The following is a 20,041-nucleotide window of genomic DNA, read 5'->3' as shown; positions in this document are numbered from 1 at the left end:
TTCTATCTAGCCCTTGGTGACCCAGGCCATGTGCTATAGACTACTGGGATTTTAGACCTTGTCCTTTCGAGGCACACAATATCCTTCATAAGTCACACCAGAAGGATTCATGTAGAAACCCCACTAAGCAATCTGAGCTTTGCCTCAAACGCACCTGTAGGAGACTTATGGAACGGACACCCTCTTTGGACTTAAGGCTGAAATGTCCTAGTAAGAGAAGAAGCAGATGACTGCTATCCCAAGGGTGTGGAATTGGGGGTTGTTGAACTTGGATCTCTTTCTTTGAGGGTTCCCAAGTAAGGGTGGCCTGGGACAACCATATATGTACTACTTAAATGCTCCCCTTGCTTTCTACATGCCTTAGTGTGATAGGCACGGTTCTGCCTCTGTGAATAAGTGTTATTGCGAGTTCTGCCCTATCACCAACCTCCATGTTTCAGGTAAATAGTGTCCAGCCACTTAAAATTTTAATCTATACAACTCAACCATTCAACTACTGTGGTATGAAAAGCTTGCCTATACATGTGTAATTTCCCTTTCTCAATAGTGCTTCAAATTCTATACCACTGGCTAGATTAATAATACTATTAATAGAATTACTTTGTGCCTGCAGGGTATGATTTGTAACATTCCCCAATGAAAAGATATTGATAACTCTAACTCGATAACTCTCACCTGAACCAGAGACCTATATAATCCATACAGATGTGAATAGATTTTGAGCTCACACTTAATTTGAGCCCTAATCTAAGAACAATTAATTCTTATGATACGGCCCTACTCGATACTTGCCCCATGAGGAGATCACTAAAGAAATGGGTGCAAGAGCTGAGTGTGGAGAAGAACTCAGGGGGTGCCTGGCTATCAGAAAGAATAGCATCTGAGGTCTTAAAAACTTTTCTCAAAACAAGCAGGCATGTCAGTGAGGTGTCAACTAAGTCCACACGAAGGAAGCACACCAGCATTGTGATCCAAGGACTGCAACTAATAAAATCCAGGCTGGAGGAGGAAATAGTATCAGACCTCAAATGGTGAACACCTGGGTTATCAAAGGCTATGGGTGACAGCGGGAGGACAAACTCCATGTGCAGAGTCTGCACAGGGATTAAGACTCCAGGGAGGCCCCTGGGACCACAATCTAGGGACGTGAATCACCTTGCTATCAGGCAGAGAGCACTGGAAAAGCAAGTATGGGAGATGGAGTTCAGTTACAATGTACCACCATCATTTGAGCTCCCCTTTGACCCGTTTTAAAGTGGCTTCAGGTTTTATTATTTTCAGCTTCCCTTTCTAGTCATGTTTTTCTCTTTTGTCCTTTTTAGTCTCCTGTTTATGTTTTGTATGCTTTTCTAGATATGAAATCCAGGGAAAAGGTAAATCTATATAGACAGTAAATAGACCAATAATCACCTAGGGGAATGACAGGGGAGGTTGGAGGGAGTGGGGGTCTAACAACGAGTATGAAAAGAAAATATGCCAAAATTGATTATGGTGAAGATTGTACACCTCTTCTTAATATAATTGCGTGATTAAATTGCATGATATGTGAGTTGCACATTAATAAAACTATTAAAAACATATATGAAGAAAGAAAGGGACATTAAAAAGATGAGAGAAAAATAAATCACAGAAAAGACTCTGAGATCTTTCCCGAGGAAGAAGGGGAATGTGATGGTGGGGCAGGAGGAGGCAGGAGGAAACAGAGGACGGCTCTAGGAAGCAAAGCTATAGATAGAGGTATTGACAGAGGTGTGTACTTACGTTAATACATTAATCCCTAAAAATAGAGGTATTGGCCTATGTACATATATTTATAAAGCAATACACTGAAGCTGTGAATGGGCCTTGGGACTCAGCTCATATCTTCCCTCAATATAAGAAGACTTTGTTCTAACAAAATGGCATTTTGTGATGCTCCCCCCTACACCTCACCCCCACTCCACCCCCCGACAAGATTGCTGAAGACAAAATGGGTGCATAAGCAGATATGGTGAAGACAGTGGATGGTGCATGGCTATTAAGAGATACAGCATCTGGGTCTTAAAGACTTGAAGTTAAACAAGCGGCCATTCAACAGGGAAGCAACAAGCTCACATGAAAGAAGCACACCAGCTGGTGCGATCATGAGGTGTCATCAAGACCAGGTAACAGGAATCAGAAGACCCATAACAAACAAAGAAACAAACAAAACACATTGTTGAGAATGAGGGGGTCAGAGCAGAGACCCAAAGCTCAACTGCAGACAATGGAACATCCTCCACAAAGGGGTCGCAGGGAAGGGATGAGTCAACCAGGGCGCAGTAAAGAACCGAAGAAACACACAATATTCCTCTGATCCCTTGAGGCTTCTCACTGACTCCCTCCCCACCCCACCCCCCAACACACACACTATCATGATCTCAGTGCTGCTTCCCACTCTGGACTAGACCAGGGCATGTACATAGGTATAGGCAAAAGATAATGTTCATGACACATGGAGCCCAGGAACAGAAATGGGAATAGCAATACCAAAAGGGAAGGGGGAGCGGGGGGAGAGGTGAGGAGGAAGGGGGTACTGATCGCAATGAATGGCACATAACTACACACCCCCTTCCAGGAGGAAGAACAACAGAAACCAGAGGGGAAGGGAGACAGTGGTCATGTACGATATGAAAATAATAACAGTCTATAATCTATCAAGGGGCCATAAGGGTCGGGAGGGGGGGGGGAAGAGGAGCTGATTCCAAGGGCTCAATAGAAAGTAAATGTCTTGAAAGAATGATGGTAATATATGTACTAATATGTCTGATGCAACTGATAGATTGTAACAAGAGTTATAAGAGCCCCTAATAAAATGATGTTTAAAAAAAAGAAAGAAAAGATTCTGCACCTGCTCTAATTTGCTTAGTGAACGAGAACAGAAGAAAGCATGCAGTAAAGGCGCTAAAATGAAATTTTCAAAGAGCAGCTAGAGAATAGAGTATTATAATGAAATGCGCAAAGCCCTGGAGTTAGAAAATCAAGCTGAAAGAAATGAAGAAAAAATCCAAGCCTCAGGTTGTAATATTGGAAGGTTCTGAGGGCAAAATACTGAAGGACACCTGGAGCAGCACAAGAAGAGGAAAAGAAATCACCGAATCACTATACCGAAAAAGAAATGGTTGACATTCGATCATTTCAGGAAGCAGCTATGATTAAAAACCAATGCTATTGAAGGAAGAAATTCAAGTTTCACTGAAGGCATTGGCAAAGAACCGAAGCTTTGGGAATTGACAGAATAACCATGGAAATGTTTTCATAAACAGGTGATGCGGTTGCAGGTACTCCCTTGTCTATGCCAAGAAGTTCCGAAGACAGCCACCCAGCTGGAAGAGATTCCTATTTGGGCCCATTCCAAAGAAAGATGACCCAACCCAATGCGGACATCCTCAGATCATCACAAATTATGGGTGACCTTGAGAAAAATGGGGACTCCAGAACACGTCATTGTGCGCAGGCAGAACCTATACACAGACCAAAATTAGTTCAAAGGGAAATGCAGGATACTGTGGGGCTTAAAATTAGATAATAGGAGCATCAAGATTGGATTCTTTTATGATATTTATCCAATCTGCCAAGCAAATAATATGAGGAGTTGAATTACATAAAGATGAACGCCGAACCAAGACTGGAAGAAGTTTCATTAACAACCTGTGATATGAAGATGACACACTGGAAGCATTTACTGATGAAATCAAAGACTACAGTCTTCACTGTGAATGGTACCTCAGTGTAAAGAAAACAAAAATTCTCATAACTGGACCAATAAACAGAAAAAATTGAAATTGCCAAGAATTTCATTTTACTTAGCTCAACACCATAATCAACACACATAAAAGCAGAAGTCAGGAAATCAAACTACATATTGCATTGGGCAGATCTGCTACAAAAGACACCACTTTAAAGTGTTGAAAAGACATCCCTTTGCGGAGCACGGTTCGCCTGCATCAGCCATGGTATGCTTAATTGCCTCCCACGCATGGGGGGAAATGGACAATGAATAAGGAAGACTGGAGAAGAATGGCTGCATTTGAGTTGGAGTGTTGGCAGAGAATACTGAAGCCACCATGCGCTCCTACAAAAATGAGCCCGTCCTGGAAGAAATGTGAGAAGAATGCTCCACAGAAGCAAGGTTGTGTAGGGAACCAGTGGAGAGGTCTGGGAGGCTGGCCTCAGTACCAAATATTATGTGGATGCCTGCCCCTCCCCACAGAAGAATTTATTTCAAAGGACGACATTGAATCTGTAGCTCTGGGAGAGGGACATATCTGATCAGCGAACACAGGAGCAGATGAAGGGGGAGGAGGAGAGAGTGGAGCACATCCTGGCCCACCAGGCTCTGAGGATGTGACCCCATTAGAGCAGCCAGTCCACAGAGAGGACCACATGGCCAGCCCCACTATGAGACATGACGCCTCTCACTGACCCATGGCCCTGCGGGGACAGCACCGGAGACACAGTGTGGGAATTGAGCCTGACCTGATCCCACCACACTAAGGGAAAGCACTGGGGGAGTGTAGCGGAACAGCAAGGGAATGGAGTGGCAAGGTTGCCAGGGAATGCTGGAAGTGGACTTTGGGGCCAGGGTGTGGTGCCCCAACAGACTGGACTGGAAAACACTCCTAAAGGCCAACAAACAATTCTTGAACTAACTACAAGCTTTAAAAAAAAAAAAAAAGAAGAAGAAGCAAGGTTGCAGGGAGTTGATCCACATCTTTTGGACATGATATCAGGAGAACCACTTCTTTGAAAAGGACATCATGCTTCCTCTTTTGCCAAAGAGAGGAAGATCCTCTGTAAGATAATGGACACGGTGGTTGCAACAACAGTGCAAGCACAGGAAATATGAGGGGGTGGTGCAGGACCAGGCAATGGCTCACTCTGTCGCACGTGCTGGCTCGATGGCACTCAACAACCAACATCTTCATGAAATCAGTTGACCGCATTTTTCATTTATGGAGCACCTGATGGATTAGAACCACTAACCTTTTGGTTAGCAGGCGAGTGCTTGAACCTCTGTGGCCTGAGCTCCTCAGAAAAGAGAAAACTGGGCCTAAAGGGAGGAGAAATCTTCCCAAGGCCCCATAGAGATGGCTGCTTGAACAATGCCGGGTTCAGGCTACTGAAATGAGAATTCCTGGGCTTTGGGTGGTTGGGAAGACAGGGGGAAACATACTTACGCAGAAAGCCTGGATTCGAAATGGTGGATGAGCTGGGTGGAGAAATGCACTTTCTGTCCGACATTGTTTCCCTCCTCCCTGAAGAAGCAAAGACTTAGGAGGGTGGTCTTTTGGGTCCCAGGAGGTGGGTATGCCATGCAGGCTCAGAGGGGAGGGCAGGCTTCACAGACTTACATAACAGCTGTGCCTTGACTGATGAGGTCAGGCAAGGTGAGCTTCTCAAACTGTAAACTGTGAGTTGAAAGCCAATCTTCAGAGTCCTCGCAAGCTGAAGACTGGGTCTTTTGCCCCTGTAGTTTCTACAAGATAAAAAACAGTCGAGTAGAAAACGGTGGAAAGAGGCAAGACTAAGATTGCCCCAGGTTCTCCTCACACAGGTACCCAAGTGCCAACTCAGACGGATCCGACCTGCTTTAGCAACTCACCTTGCTGAGGAAACAAAGGGCTGTGGAGGTCTGTGCTCTCTGGCCATTGCCCTGACAACGCCCTCATTCTCCCTAACACCTTTGATCGACCCAAAGTATTGATATATGTGTAGAAATTAAAGTCACTTACTACCTGCTGCCTTGTAAGAGACTAAAAATACAACAGACCACCTCAGCAGCAACCAGTCCAGGAAGCTAAATGACCAATGTCCCAGGACCATGATTGCCAGCTTCCCATTTTTTCCCCTTTGCTTTCAACTCAAAACCAACTAGAAAGACCAATATGCACCCCCAAGCCAACTACATAGACATCCCAGTTCTCATTAGTCTACCTCCATTTTCCCATTACAACCACCAGAGCAGATCTAAAGCCTTCTGTTTTGTTCACGATGCAGCTGTTCCACTGCCCTGCCTGCTTTAAGCCCCTGGTAAACTGGAGCAACGGTGGCAGACTCCCTAGTACTCAGATCTCAATTGTTCTGTTTGGTGTTCTTGACTTATTGCCATACTTGGGTTGTCTCTCTTTGCAGAGGGGTGAGTGCTGTCTCCTCATCAGACTGAGGGGTGCTCAGCAAATGTCTGTTCATTGATGACTGGTAGGGGGAATGGCCTCATGCTATCTGTTCCAGAGATCAGTACTAAGAGAGTTGAATGGGCAGTGAGTGATTGCTTTGGGGAAATATTTTTCAGCTATCAGAGGAAGCTGTGTGTGGAGTAAACTACATTCCTTTGAATTCACTGTTTAGGTGGTCGATGTGGGCTTTACATGTTGCCCAAGTGGGCCACTACTCACTTTATGAATGGCCAATAATGACAGGTACAGGGGAATAGTAAGTGTTCTAAAATTGCCAGCGAGGAGTGAATAGTTTATCTATCATGTTTAAACAAGTGAATTGTATCTGAGAAGAATTACTGAAAGGTGAATGATGGGTAAACATAACAGTGGGGTAGGAGGGATACATGTATATATATAACAAGGAAGATAGACTATATAGACTATGGGCCTCTACTTAAATCTTGCCTGAGTACAAGAATGATTTGTTCTAATGATGTGACATTGTATGATACCCACTTTCCTGATATGATCGCTGAAGACAAATTGGGTGCATAAGCAAATGTGGTGAAGAAAGCTGATGGTGTCCAGCTATCAAGAGATATAGTGTATGGGGTCTTAAAGGCTTATAATTAATCAAGCAGCCATCTAGCAGGGAAGCAACAAAACCCACATGGAAGAAACACAACAGCCTGGTGACCATGAGGTGTAGTAACCCACCACAATCAACTCCAATGTAACAACGATATAGCAGTCAATTTAGATGTAGCCATTTAAACAATGTAAATATACTGTATGAATTAGTCAGAGTGTAGCCATTTGTACTGACCCAAGTATGGCCGTTTTGAAACTACTGTCATTCCTCTTTGTCTGGGTACTTTAGAGAGATAAATCCACAGAAACTCATGTATAAGAGAGAGTTTTATATAAAGGTTAAGTACACATCAAGAAAACATCCCAACCCAGTGCTGCCCAAGCCCGCAAGTCCAACAGTAACACATATATCTGATACCAATCCACAAAGTCCTCCTCCATCTCACAAAATAGATGCAATGATGCCGACTGCAGGAGGAAAACCAAGTCAGTGAATGTGTAAGCATCTCAGCGCTGGCAGGGGTCTCCACACACCTGCTCCAGCACCCAGGGCTGCATTGGGGTAGGTCCATGTGGCTCCTCCTCAGGGATGTCTTGCAGGAAGTGAACCTTGCCAGCTGAAGCAGGGAACTGGCTAAGGCAGCTGCACCCTGGTCTGACCATCACAAAGCAAGAGACCCGAGAACTAGAAAGGCGAGGTTCACTGAGCCATTTATCTCCCCGCCCTTCAATTAACCCCACATGTGTTTAAGGGCCAGGTTGGCACAATAAACTAACTACCTCACTCTTGTAACTGTTGAGCCTTTGCCATTTATTCTTGAACTTGCTGACAATGTGTTTAACCCCCTGCTCTATTTTTGTCAGGTTCAGTATTTCCCAATATCATACCACCTGCCTTTGTATCCAAGTTCCCAATTTCCCCATATAGTGTGATGCCACCTGGCCCCTATGCCTTGTTTATTCAATAGTATTAAAAGTTTCCATCTTAAGAACTCGGGGTGGAGGGTGCATCAGGCTCTTGCCTCCCCTTAACTGCCAGCTAATAACAACTTACTTTAATTAACGTTGCACATGTGTTAATCTCGCCCTGGCATATCAGAGGTGTCAATGGGAAGAGGTATCAAAAGTTGAAAACATGCAACCAACTCAATGTGAAGGGGTGTGAATGCCAGGGAGAGCCAAAATCCGCCTGCATGCTGATTGGTCAGTCCCTCTCTGAAGGAAGACACAGAATGGATAATAGAGCCAGGGTGCGGTATGCCACCTATCTATCCTCTAGTTCTTCAATGTTTCCTCCCCTTACTAGTAAGGTTTTTATGTGTTGTACCTCATTGATCACATTGGATTTGCATATGTTCATTGGCATATTTAGGGTCACGGTACATGAAGGTCAAGGTGGATGACCCTCAGAAAAAGAAAGTAGAGGACCCTAGGGCTGACCCCACCAAAACCCTAGGGCTGGTCTCTCACTGACCCTCAGTGCTATGGACAGCACTGGAGACACTGCAGAAAGTGTGCCTGGTCTACCCACGCGCAGCTGGGTGAAACAAGAAGGGAGTGTGACAGGGCAGCAAGGGGAGCAAAGGAACCAAGTCCCTGAGGAATCCTGAAAATAGACTTCTGCCTCGGGGGACAGGGCTTGGCCCCTCATCATACCTGACAGGAAAACACATATAAGGATCAGCAGACAGACCTGGGACTATCATTTTGTTTGTTTGTTTGTTGTTTTCTTTCGGCCTATGTCTATGTAAGATAGGCAGGGCAAACCATCCTGAGGAGAAACCAATGGGACCAGCAGTCATGGAGGGACATGGGAGAGGACGGGGCAGGGAGGGGGAACAGGGAGCCAACTAACTCAGGGATGAGGAAACAACAAGAGATCGAAAAATGATGACCAGGAAGCCTGGTGGGGTTTGATCAGGTGCAATGTATCTGAGAGGAATTATTGAGAGCCAAGTGGAGGGAGAGCATGATAGTGGGGCAGGGGGAGGAAGGTGAAAGGAAACAGAGGAAAGAAATGGGAAGCAAAAGCTATTTATAGAGGTATGGCTATAGGCAAGTATATATGTAAATATATTAATTTAGAATGAAAGGGATAGAGGTCACTCTACATATATTTATATGTTAAATATTAAGATATGATCATGATGAGGGCAATGAATGTATAAGGGTGCTTTCCTCAATTGATGTATGTATGGATTGTGATAAGAGTTGTATGAGCCCCAATTAAATGATTTATTAAAAACAAAAACAAACCTGATGCAGAGGGCTTAAGTGGAGATCAAATGCTTTGAGAGTGATTAGGGCAAAGAATGTATGGATGTGCTTTATACAATTGATGTATGTATATGCATGGATTGTGATAAGGGTTGTATGAGCCCCTAATAAAATGTTTAAGAAAGTATTAAGATAGCAGACAGACTTTGGGGCTCTATTCAAGGCCTCCCTAAACACAAGAACACTGCATTCTAATAACCTGGCACTCTTTGATAATCACCTTCCCGACACATCACTGAAGACAAAATAGGAGCATAAGCAAATGTGGTGAAGAAAGTGCATGGTTCCTGGCTATCAAAAGATACAACATCTGGTATCTTAAACGCTAGAAGTTAAATAAGCAGCCAGTATCAAAAGATCCAAAACAAGCAATTATATTGATGTGAATGAGGGTGTTGGAGTGGAGACCCAAAGCCCATATGTAGACAATTAGACATCCCCTACAGAAGGGACAGTTCAACCAGGATGCAGTATAGCACTGACAAACCACACATCATTCCTCTAGTTCCTGAATGCTTCCTCCCCGCCACTCACCCACTACCACCACTACCATGACCCAATTCTACCTTAAAAATCTGGCTAGACCGGAGTACACACATTGGTACAGATAAGCACTCTCGACACATGAAATTCAAGACAGATAACCCCCTCAGGAACAGTAGTGGGAGTAGTGATATCATGAAGGTCAGAGGATGGGAGGTGGGGAGAGAGCGGAAGTCATCCTAAGGTTAGATAAATAGCCTACCCCTCAGGGGGATGTTTAACAGAAATGCGAGTGAAGGGAAACAATGGACAGTGTAAGATACAAAATAACAACAATAATATATAATTGATAAAGGATTCATGAGGGTGGGAGGGAGACGAAAAAAGAGCAGCCGATACCAAGGGCTCAAGTAGAAAGAAAATGTTTTGGAAATGTTAATGGAAACCTATGTACAAGTGTGCTTAGTACAATGGAATGATGGCTTGTCATAAGATTTTTATCCGTCGAGTTGACGCACAGCAAGTATCTAGAGGGTTCCCAAGCCTGCAAATCTTCATGGGAGCAAACAGCCTCATTTTTCTCCTGCAGAGTAGCTGGAGGGTTTGAACCAGGGACCTTGCAGTTAGCAGGCCAGCACCAAAGTGCTTTCCATCAATTACCTTGTTTCCTTCTTTCCATTTTAAATTGTGAATTTGGTGAATTATGGGGACAATCATAGTTTGACACTCAACAATTCATACCTATTTTGTTCCAGCGCATCCCTCGTATCACCACTTATCCTGCCTCTTCCTCTTGCTTCCTGTTTCCATTCCTCGTCCCTTGCGATCCCTCTGAACTTTGTCGTGGGGGAAATGGCTGCTCCTTTGCTCGTAAGTGGCTGACTGTTCTAACGTCGAGTGGAGGGCAGTTCCAGACTGGAAGGGTGAAGGAGGGCTACTGGTTCCAACAGTTTCTACCCAACCAGGAAGTTTGGTCTCTTGTCTGATTGTGAGGTTTGTTTCACATTTCTCCGAGTCTATCCAGGCCCCCCTGAGGTCCGTTTCTGAGCAAGTTGGTAGTGTTAGCCATGGGCCATCGAGGTCTGGTCTCAGGCTGTGGAGACTGATACCTGCATGATCCATCAGCCCATCGGGCTAATTGTTCGCATGTCTTTCTGATCCATCAGTCTTTTTTGTTCCACGGGTGGGAAGAGACCAATCGCTACACCGTCGGTGGCTACTCACAAGCTTTTGAGACTCTGGTGGCTACTCACCAAAGTGAGATGTAGAACACTGTCTTTGTGAACTATGTGATGCCATTGACCTTCGTGTCCCCTGAGACTAGGGTCCTGATCCCCCTGGCCTACCAGCTCATTCCCACAAGATGTTTTTGAAAAATGCTTAATCATTTTATTGGGGGTCGTACAACTCTTACCACAATCCATACAGCCATCCATGGTGTCAAGCACATTTGTACACTTGTTGCCATCATCATTCTCAAAGCATTTGCTTTCTGCTTGAGCCCTTGATATCAGCTCATTTCCCCCCTCCCTCCCTGCCCCCCTTCCCTCATGAACCCTTGATAATTTAGAAATTATTATTTTGTCATATCTTACACTGTCTGATGTCTCCCTTCACCCACTTTCCTGTTGTGCATCCCACAGGGAGGCCCACGAGATGTTTTGCTAGGTCTAAGGTGCATTCATAACTTTACCCCCGTATGTTGTATGTACCACCCCATGAATGGATGTACTTACAACAAAGGTAAATCTGCATATGCAATTGTCCTCGGTCAAATCTGCATACATGTGTGGGCATCCTGCCACTCTCCCTCCCACACGATTCAGCCTGTGGCTTGGGTCGCTCACTAATGCCATTTTACTGACCAGGAGACAGAGGCACAGAAAATTCCGCTTGCCCCAGGCTTCAGAGCAATAAGTGGTGGAATAGATCCCAAACATATAGCTCAGGTCATGCGCGACAACCAGAAGTCCCTGCCAACTCATAAAGACTCTACATAGGGTTTTGAGGCTGTAAATCTATAAAATAGGCTCCTATTTCTACTGAACCAAGGTTTCTTGCCTTTTGACTTAAAAACCTCAATCCTGGACTCAACTCTGACTCATAGCGACCTATGGGACAGGGCCGAGCTGCCTCTCTTGGTTTCCGACGCTGTCCATCTTCACTGAAGTAGAAAGCCTCATCTTTCTACCTCGGAGCAGCAGGTGGTTTCCAACCACTGGCCTCGCAGGTAGCAGCAGCCCAATGCATCATCCACTGTACCACCAACTCTAAAAAAACAAATCATGTCACTGCCACGGCATCGATTTCCACCCAGTGACACGATAGGGTTGCATGGCGTAATGAATTGTCCCTGTGGGCTCTGGAGACCAACAGCAAGTCTCATCATTCTCCCTCAGAACAGCTAGGGGATTCAAACTTCGCAACTTGTGGTTAGCAGTCCACCATGAATCCTCACATTCTCTCACTGCCTTCCAGTCCCTCCCCGCTCAGAGCTCGGCGGGTTCAAAATCACCAGCTGCTCCACAGGAGAAAACGAGGCTTCTGGCACAGAAACCCCTAGGGGCAGTTGTACTCTGTCCTATGGGGTTGAGTCGGGTCTGACTCATCACCACCCCCTGGACAACAGAGTGAAACGCTGCTTGGTCCCGTACTGTCCTCACAATTGTGCTCATGTTCAAGTCCGTTGCGGCAGTCACTTTGTCACTCCGTCTCCCTCCAGGGACTGATTGCTTCCGATCACACGTCCAAAGTGCGTGCGGCAAAGTCTCCCCGTCTTGTCACTAAGGAGCATCTGACAGTACTTCTTCGAAGGCAGGTCTGTTTGTCCTTCTGGCAGTCCGTGGTGCTGTCAGTAGTCTTTGCCAGCACCACACTGCAAACGCATCTGTTCGTCTTCAGTCTTCCTTATTCAGGGTCCAACTCTCACATGCACACGAGGCCACTGGAAATACCATGGCCTGTAAGAGCCCCAGTAAAATGATTTCTAAAAAAGAGAAAATACCGGGGAACTGATTACAAGGATCCACATGTGACCTCTTCCCTGGGAGAGGGACAGCAGAGAAGGGGGGAAGGGAGACTCCGGATAGGGCAAGATATGACAAAATAACGATGTATAAATTACCAAGGGCACATGAGGGAGGGGGGAATGGGGAGGGAGGGGAAAAAAAAGAGGAACTGATGCAAAGGGCTTAAGTGGAGAGCAAATGCTTTGAGAATGATTGGGGCAGGGAATGTATGGATGTGCTTTATACAATTGATGTATGTATATGTATGGATTGTGATAAGAGTTGTATGAGTCCCTAATAAAATGTAAAAAAAGAAGAGGAGAAAAAAAAAAGAAAATGCCATAGCTTGGGGTAGGAGAACCTTAGTTTTGAAAGTAACACCGTTGCTTTTCCATGTTCTAAAGAGGTCTACCCAATGCAACACATCTTCTGATCTCACGAACCCCCTACTGGCACCACTTGAAACCCCGCCTGTCCCCCATTTAAGGAAACACTTTCCCATAATCTGAACACTAGAGGGCACTCGTTCGTCTTCCAAAAAACGAAATCCTGCTTCCTGCTTCAGGTGCAGCATTGCGAGCAGTGCTAATTTGTCCCGTGGGACCACTGCGAGTTGGAATAGCAGTGAGTTGGGTTTGAGTCGGAATGGTCGATTTTTCATTCCTTTTCCTTCAGTCTTCCCTGCATGCAAAATGATCTTGGTATTGAAAGCACCATGGTGGGCCAAGAGAACATAAACAGATCTGTCTTGGAAGAAGTACAGCCAGAATGCTCCTGAGAGGCAAGGACGGGGAGACTTCATCTCACACTCTTTGTATCAGGAGAGACCGGTGCCTGGAGAAGGACATCATGCTTGGTAAAGTGGAGGGGCAGCGAAAGAGAGCAAGGCCCTGGATGAGATGGATGGACACAGTGGCTGCAACAATGCTCTCAGCTATAAGGACATTTGTGAGAATGGTGCAGGACTGGGCGGCGTTTCATTCTGCTGCACAAGGGGTCGCTATGGGTTGAAATCGGCTCGATGGCATCTAACAACAACAACGACATAGTATTTTATGACATGGATTTTGAATCATTAACATTTGAAGATCTATTATTAAGCACATTCTAGATTTTGACTGCGGGGTATACCAAATATATTAAATTATGTGTCTGACTTATACTCAATGTGCCTGGTACCCACAACACAATGAAAACCAAATCTGCCTCTCCATGTGCTAGCCTGTCACGCTGGGTGTGATGCCAAGAGTAGGCCATACGTCATGAAGGTCATCCGTGAGGAAGAGATTTCAATGAGGCTTTCAGACCAACTCAGGGTAGGAAGAAATGCCTGCCCAGCAACCCCTGGTTAAAACTAGTCATCGCAAGCCTTGTGGCTCATGGATCATATTAGATTGCCTGAGACGTCCACTTGCTCACTGTGGACACGTCACCAGGATGGTCCCGTGGTTGGAGAAGGTCAGACTATGGAGTAAAGTAGAGGGCCAGCGAAGACCAGCGAGATCCTCAATGAGCTGGATGGCTGCAATCATGAACTCAAACACACCAACGACCATGAAGACGGGGCAGGAGTAACCACGCTTCCTTTGTGTTGTCTTTTCTGGTACACCAGGCTCCCCGTAAGTCGGAGCCGGCCCGGTGACATCTGATAACAGCACATGAAGGATGACTCTGGAGGATCCTGGTGTTGAGACAGCCCTCCCCTCTGTCCCACTGCTGCTCATGTGTCAGGCAAAGAAGGGCCCAGAGGTGGCTGGCATTAAGAGTGGTCTTTGCACACTTGTATGTTCCACCACAAACATGGATACATTTGAAGCAGAGGTGAAAATGAGTATTTTTTTTAATATGAAACGGAATGATCTAACCCATGTGTGAAGTCTTGGGAAGATTCTCTTAGGCTCTCAAGACGACAGTGACCTTTCCTCATGCTCTTTATAATACAACTTACCAAGATTAAGAAAGCAAACACACAACTACTTTCCTGGTAACTCTTGCTTTTGACCAACTATCATTTCAAAGATATCTCCATTGTGGATTAGGGAGATGGGTATGGCCAGCCTTGCACTGACAAGCATGAATGACAACTGCTTCCAAACCACAAGCAGTTCTGAGTTCTACACCCCTGGCCCATCCTTTAGGAAGACCGCTCTCCACACCTAGAGTCAGCCTAAGCCCACAGCTCAGGTGTTTCAGACTAGACGTTGTTTCTTTTGTCGTCACCCTACTGCTTGGATAGCACTCCTGAAACTTATTTCTGGAGCTAGATTTTAGGGAATTCTAAAGAAAAACACATCTCAGGAGGGAACATTTCAGAATTAAATCCCTTAGATGCCAGTCTTTGGTAGCAGTGACAAAATTTTCACATACTCTGGATTACTTAATAGCATGGACAAGAAGGCTATCCAATTTCTATCAACAGTCTACAGATTCTCCCATCCTTTCTAAAGGAGGAATTTTAGAAATGAGCGCTTAACTAATTATTTGTAGCCTGAAGAATTACATTGAGTGCAAAACACAACACTTTGTAAGCGCTGCTTCTTGGACAGAGCAGTACGGTGTTTACCAGCAAGTCCTGTGTTTGGTTTACGTGTGTGACCAGCAATCCATTATATGACGGTTTGCCACATCCACTGACATCCCTCTCGTTCGACTGCTGCTTTGGACCTCTGTCAGCATCTCTCGTCGTGCTATAAGACATGAAGTGATCTGATCAATGCCCAGCCTTACACTCCACGTTATCACTGCTTCTCCTCTTACCGGAGACCCTGAAGGGATTCCAGATGGATCTTCATTTTTGTGGCGCCCCTGGGAGGATTTTGGTAGAGTCCTGATCAAATATGGACTCCAGGTTCATAAAACAGTTTATTCTATGGTTCTGACAGGCAGATCACTAAAGCTCTGAAGTAGATAATATGACCATTTATTCACCCAGTCACACTTCAAGGCAGATATTTCCCCTCAATTCCCATAAGCGTTTTTCATTCGCAAATTCAGAAAAGATACTTACTCATGGTTTTCCTGAAGCTTGTTGTCTTCACTTTGGAAAACGAGTCTCGTTTGTGTAGCCATTCTACAGATACTTTAAAGCTTGTTTTCCTAGGGAGGAAAGAAGATAGAAAATGAAGGAAATGCAGCATGCAAACGGTAGCTCTGTTCTGCTGAACAAGTTTTTAATTATTTATTTCAATAAAGACGTCGGGTATCGGGCATCGTGTTCAGTGCTGAGTTTACAATGGTGAACAAGATAACAGAGATTCTCAGCCTTAGCACTGTGGGCCAGGTAACTTGTTGTTGTGGGGTTGTCTGTGTATCGTAGGGCATTGTGCTACATCCCTGGTCTCTACCCACTAGGTAGCATCCCCTCCTCGTTGTGATAATGAAATTTGTTTCTATGCATTATCCAATGTCCCTTGAGGACAAAATTGTTCCTGGTTGAGAACTACTGAGATAGACATTGCCTTTGTCCATACAGAGCTTCTATTCTAGGGGTGGGTAAAGAGATATTAAAATTTAAACAAATTCCAACTTGTGGCAAGTGCTACCAAAGAAAGAAAGAAGATGATATGGTAAAGGGTAATAAGGAAAGTGATCCAGTTGGCATCAGTACAATGGATTTTGAGCTCTGACCTTGAAAGAGAAAGAGGAGAAGGTCATGTTCAGGGTAGGGTGAAGGCTAGACTAGGCAGAGATGATAGGTGTCAAGACCCTGAAGTAGGGGAGAACTTGGTTATCCAGGTAACTTACAGAAGACCATTTGGCCTGACCACAAAGATTCCAATAGCAGGATTAGAGGAAGAAAATGAGCTCTTTGGGCACTGTGCCTGTATTCCAGGGGATGAAGCTTCACAGCTACCATGTATTGAATTGATGGTACAAATGTGTCCACCGTAGATCAGGTTCTCCCGCTGGGAATTTGAAATTAAAAGCTGTGGGGCTGCCAGGTCTATTTCCAAGTTAAAACACTGCCTGCCTTCCCATGAGGTACTTTCTCATGCTTCCTCTTTCTCTGCCCATTTCTTCTCAACTCCGTCCCCTCATCTACCTGAACGTAAGTGGATGTTCCTTGCGTCTAAATCACAGATAGTCTTCTCACTTTCCACCCTCTCCCCAGGCAAGCTCCTCCACGCCCAGCTATCAATCAAAAGCCCAGCCTTCTGACTGTGCGGTCCTGACGCTGGCTGTCTCCGCCCAGCTGTCAAAGACTGAACTGATGATGCTCTCTAGAAGCGGAGCCCCCTTTCCCTGTTCTCTAGTTCCTCTGCTGTTGAGGCAGTTCACCTCTCTCAAACCTCTTCACCTTTCTCTGTCTCCACTGGCATTTCTCCAACCGAAACCACCAGCATCTTGACCACAGGAAGCTGCAGCAGCACCAGCTGGTCTTCCAGCGCCCACCAGCGCTCTCATCTGGCCTTTCCTCCTCTAGAGAGATGCTTTACAGAGGCTCCGATGCCACTCCCCTTCTTCTGTTATTTAAAGAAGGCTTCCTTTTAATTCTAATGTGAAGACGGAGATTCATCTCTCGAACTTGTCCATTCACCACCCCAGCCCAGTTTGTGGAATACTACACAATTTCCAAAATCAGCCAGTGCCCCCAGGTAATGCCATCTCACGATGGCCCCAGGAGTCTGTGTAGAGCTGGGGTCAGGTGGCTGTGAGCTCTTGGCAGATCACCCACCGGGCCTTTCATTCCAGGCCCCTCTAGTGGCTCCAACCCACCACCTTCCGTTCGCACCACTCAGGGACTCCACATATGTCTTTTCTTTCTTTTTAAAATTGTCCATCCCAGAAGTCTTTACAGCAGAAAATATTTTCTCTATTATATACTTAATCCCTCACAGAAATCTCTAGGGCAAATTTCACTTTTGCCCATGTTAGAGACTGAGTATCAGAAACATTAAAACGCTTTGAACTAGGCCTCTGCGCTAATGAGTGGCAAACCCAGGCCCAGAACCCACAGCTTTCCATTTCAGGGAGTGGCCTGTATCCCACCATGATACGAGGATGTCATTGCATGGAGCTTTATCCTGTTGGAGGAGACTGCCGAACTCAACCTACAACTAAGAAACCTGATTTGTGTGAAATAGTTATCCAAGGAAGTCTGGGTCCTGATTCCAGCTCCTTCACCCCTCTCAATCCTGGTCTAAGCACAAACTGTCTGATAAATAGCCAAGGCTCCAAGTCAATTTTCGTAGTCTAGGGCTCTAGGTGTGCTTTTGAAGTCTCCTGTAGTTCAAGGTCTCTCAAAGGCCAAAATCAAAGTGTTACTTGGAGCTGAGGTCACATCTACAGGTTGGACGAAGTGAGGATCCAGCCCCAAGCTTACTCATGAAGTTGTCGTCAGCAGTCAGGTCTTCATGGTGGCTATTGACTGGAGGGCTCCCTCAGTTTCGTGCTAAATGGACCTCTTCACCGGGCAGCTTCCAGCTTGGTAGTTGTTTTCCCAACGGTCCATGGCTCGGTCATCATTCTAACCACCAGACACCTCTCCCTTCAGACAGTCAACACTCAGCTACATTGCACTGTTACTCATTTCTGTAGGTGGTTTTAGGGTACAAAAGACCCCAAGCTCAAATTTATTGATTAAGAACATTTATTAAGTCTCAAAATGGACAAAGACAACGCCAAAATACAGTTACATCATCTGGATGAGGGAGGCCATTAGCAGGACAGCGTGAGGGCTCCCAACATGCATTTCTGATCTAGAGCCTTTACTTACAGAGCTGCCGTCCCTGCTTGGGAACTTCCTGCGCCCCTACTCCCCAGTCTCAGCAAAACAAGGTGAATGGACACAGTGGCTGCCTCATGGGTTCCAACCTAAGTCCGATTGTGAGGATGGCACAGACCCGGTGGTGTTTCGTTCTGTAGTACATTGGGTCACCGTGAGTCAGAACCAGCTCAATGGCACCTAAAAACAATAGCATTCCCCACCCTCCTCATCCTGGGCATTTCAGCCCCAATGCCACGTCCTCGGGGAAGTCTTCTTCCGTATCCCACTCTATTTCAGGAGTCCTGGTAGTACTGTGGGTGAGGCTTTGGCCTGCTAACTTCAAGTTAAGCGGTTCAAACCTAGCAGCTGCTCCACTGGAGAAAGATGAGGCTGTGCTAGAAGAACAGTTTTTAGAGATTCTACAGGGTCACTGAGTTGGAATTGACTCGATGGGAGTGAGTTTGTCTGTTTGGTTAGTTGGTTTGGGTTACATGGGTGTTTATAAAACTGTGCTCTTTCTTCAAAGCACTTAAAGTCATTTGGAACGATACGTTAGTTACTGTGCCTTTGAAATGGATGTGCCCCTTCCATTAAACTATAAGCTACACGAGAGCAGGAGCAGGTAGACCCTGGAATATTTGAGGAGGGGAATAAAGAGAGTGAAGATTGTTGAGAAACTGCCATAGTTCCTAAATTTCCAAACGGATTCCCAGGCCCTTGTTAGAATTGACTTCATTCTGCTTTGGAGTTCTGTGAGATACTGCATGCCTCAGTGGGTAAGAGAGCTCAGTTAGTCCTATCACTTGCAATGGCCACCCCCCAACTGGCTAAACCACAGCAGGGTGAAAACATCCCACATAAAACTGCAACATGCACATTAGCTTCGCATGTGTCCTCTTATGAAATCATCGAATTAAATAACCTCGTGATGGCTCAGCAGCTTGATTTCTCTTTGGGGTCTTTCATCTTGATTTCGGAGGAAATTCTGTTTTTGGGGGGAAGCACCAAAATGATATGGAAGTTCTGAGAAACAACAACAAAAATGGCTTCCTGCTCCGGACAGGGCAAGATATGACAAAATAACAATCTATAAATTATCAAGGGCTCATGAGGGAGAGGGGAGCGGGGAGGGAGGGGTAAAAAAAGAGGACCTGATGCAAACGGCTTAAGTGGAGAGCAAATGCTTTGAGAATGATTAGGGCAAAGAATGTATGGATGTGCTTTATACAATTGATGTATGTGTATGTGTGGATTGTGATAAGAGTTGTATGAGCCCCTAATAAAATGTAAAAAAGAGAAAAGAAAAAAATGATTAGGGCAAAGAATGTACAGATGTGCTTTATACAATTGATATATGTATATGTATGGATTGTGATAAGAGTTGTATGAGCCCCTAATAAAATGTTTTTTTAAAATGGCTTCCTATTAGTCACCTTTGCTGGAAAACTCTGCTGGCAGGGACTGTTGAGCTCGGAATGCCACTAGGAGCCCTGTCGGTGTCTCAGTTGTGTCCTTCCTTGGATTCGGGGGCAGCAAGACTAGGTGCCTTGTGCTGACCTAGGGGATTTCAAAATAACGAGGTGGGCTGGCAAGAGTAGGGTTGGGATTCCTCTTCTGCAGAATGGAGCAGTGGTCAGGTAGTAAGTGCCTGAAGAGGATTAAGTGAAATTGGGAATGTAAAGATGCTCTGTAAAATCCAAAGTACGCACCGAAACGTAACATGCCATGAAAAGGTACTGCGACTTCAGCACTTCGGCACACAACCCTAAAGCAGTTATTTGCTCCGTGAATACTTG

At 45.3% G+C, this 20,041-nt stretch overlaps 1 protein-coding gene across 1 annotated transcript in view; it reads right to left on the bottom strand.

Annotated features, from left to right (window-relative positions):
- The window catches only part of VWA3A (von Willebrand factor A domain containing 3A), a 66,794-nt gene extending 51,558 nt beyond the window's left edge, over positions 1–15,236 (bottom strand). Inside the window, exons 1-3 of the mRNA XM_075528116.1 lie at positions 15,102–15,236; positions 5,373–5,497; positions 5,199–5,276 (exon numbers count right to left, since the gene is read on the bottom strand). Of these exons, the coding sequence (XP_075384231.1) occupies positions 5,199–5,276; positions 5,373–5,497; positions 15,102–15,236 (338 nt within the window). The remainder of the gene's footprint in view (positions 1–5,198; positions 5,277–5,372; positions 5,498–15,101) is intronic.
- Positions 15,237–20,041: the final 4,805 nt, after the last annotated feature.

Source organism: Tenrec ecaudatus, chromosome 12 (assembly GCF_050624435.1).
Source record: "Tenrec ecaudatus isolate mTenEca1 chromosome 12, mTenEca1.hap1, whole genome shotgun sequence".
Lineage (NCBI taxonomy): Eukaryota > Metazoa > Chordata > Mammalia > Afrosoricida > Tenrecidae > Tenrec > Tenrec ecaudatus.
This window is presented reverse-complemented; position numbering and strand designations above follow the sequence as displayed.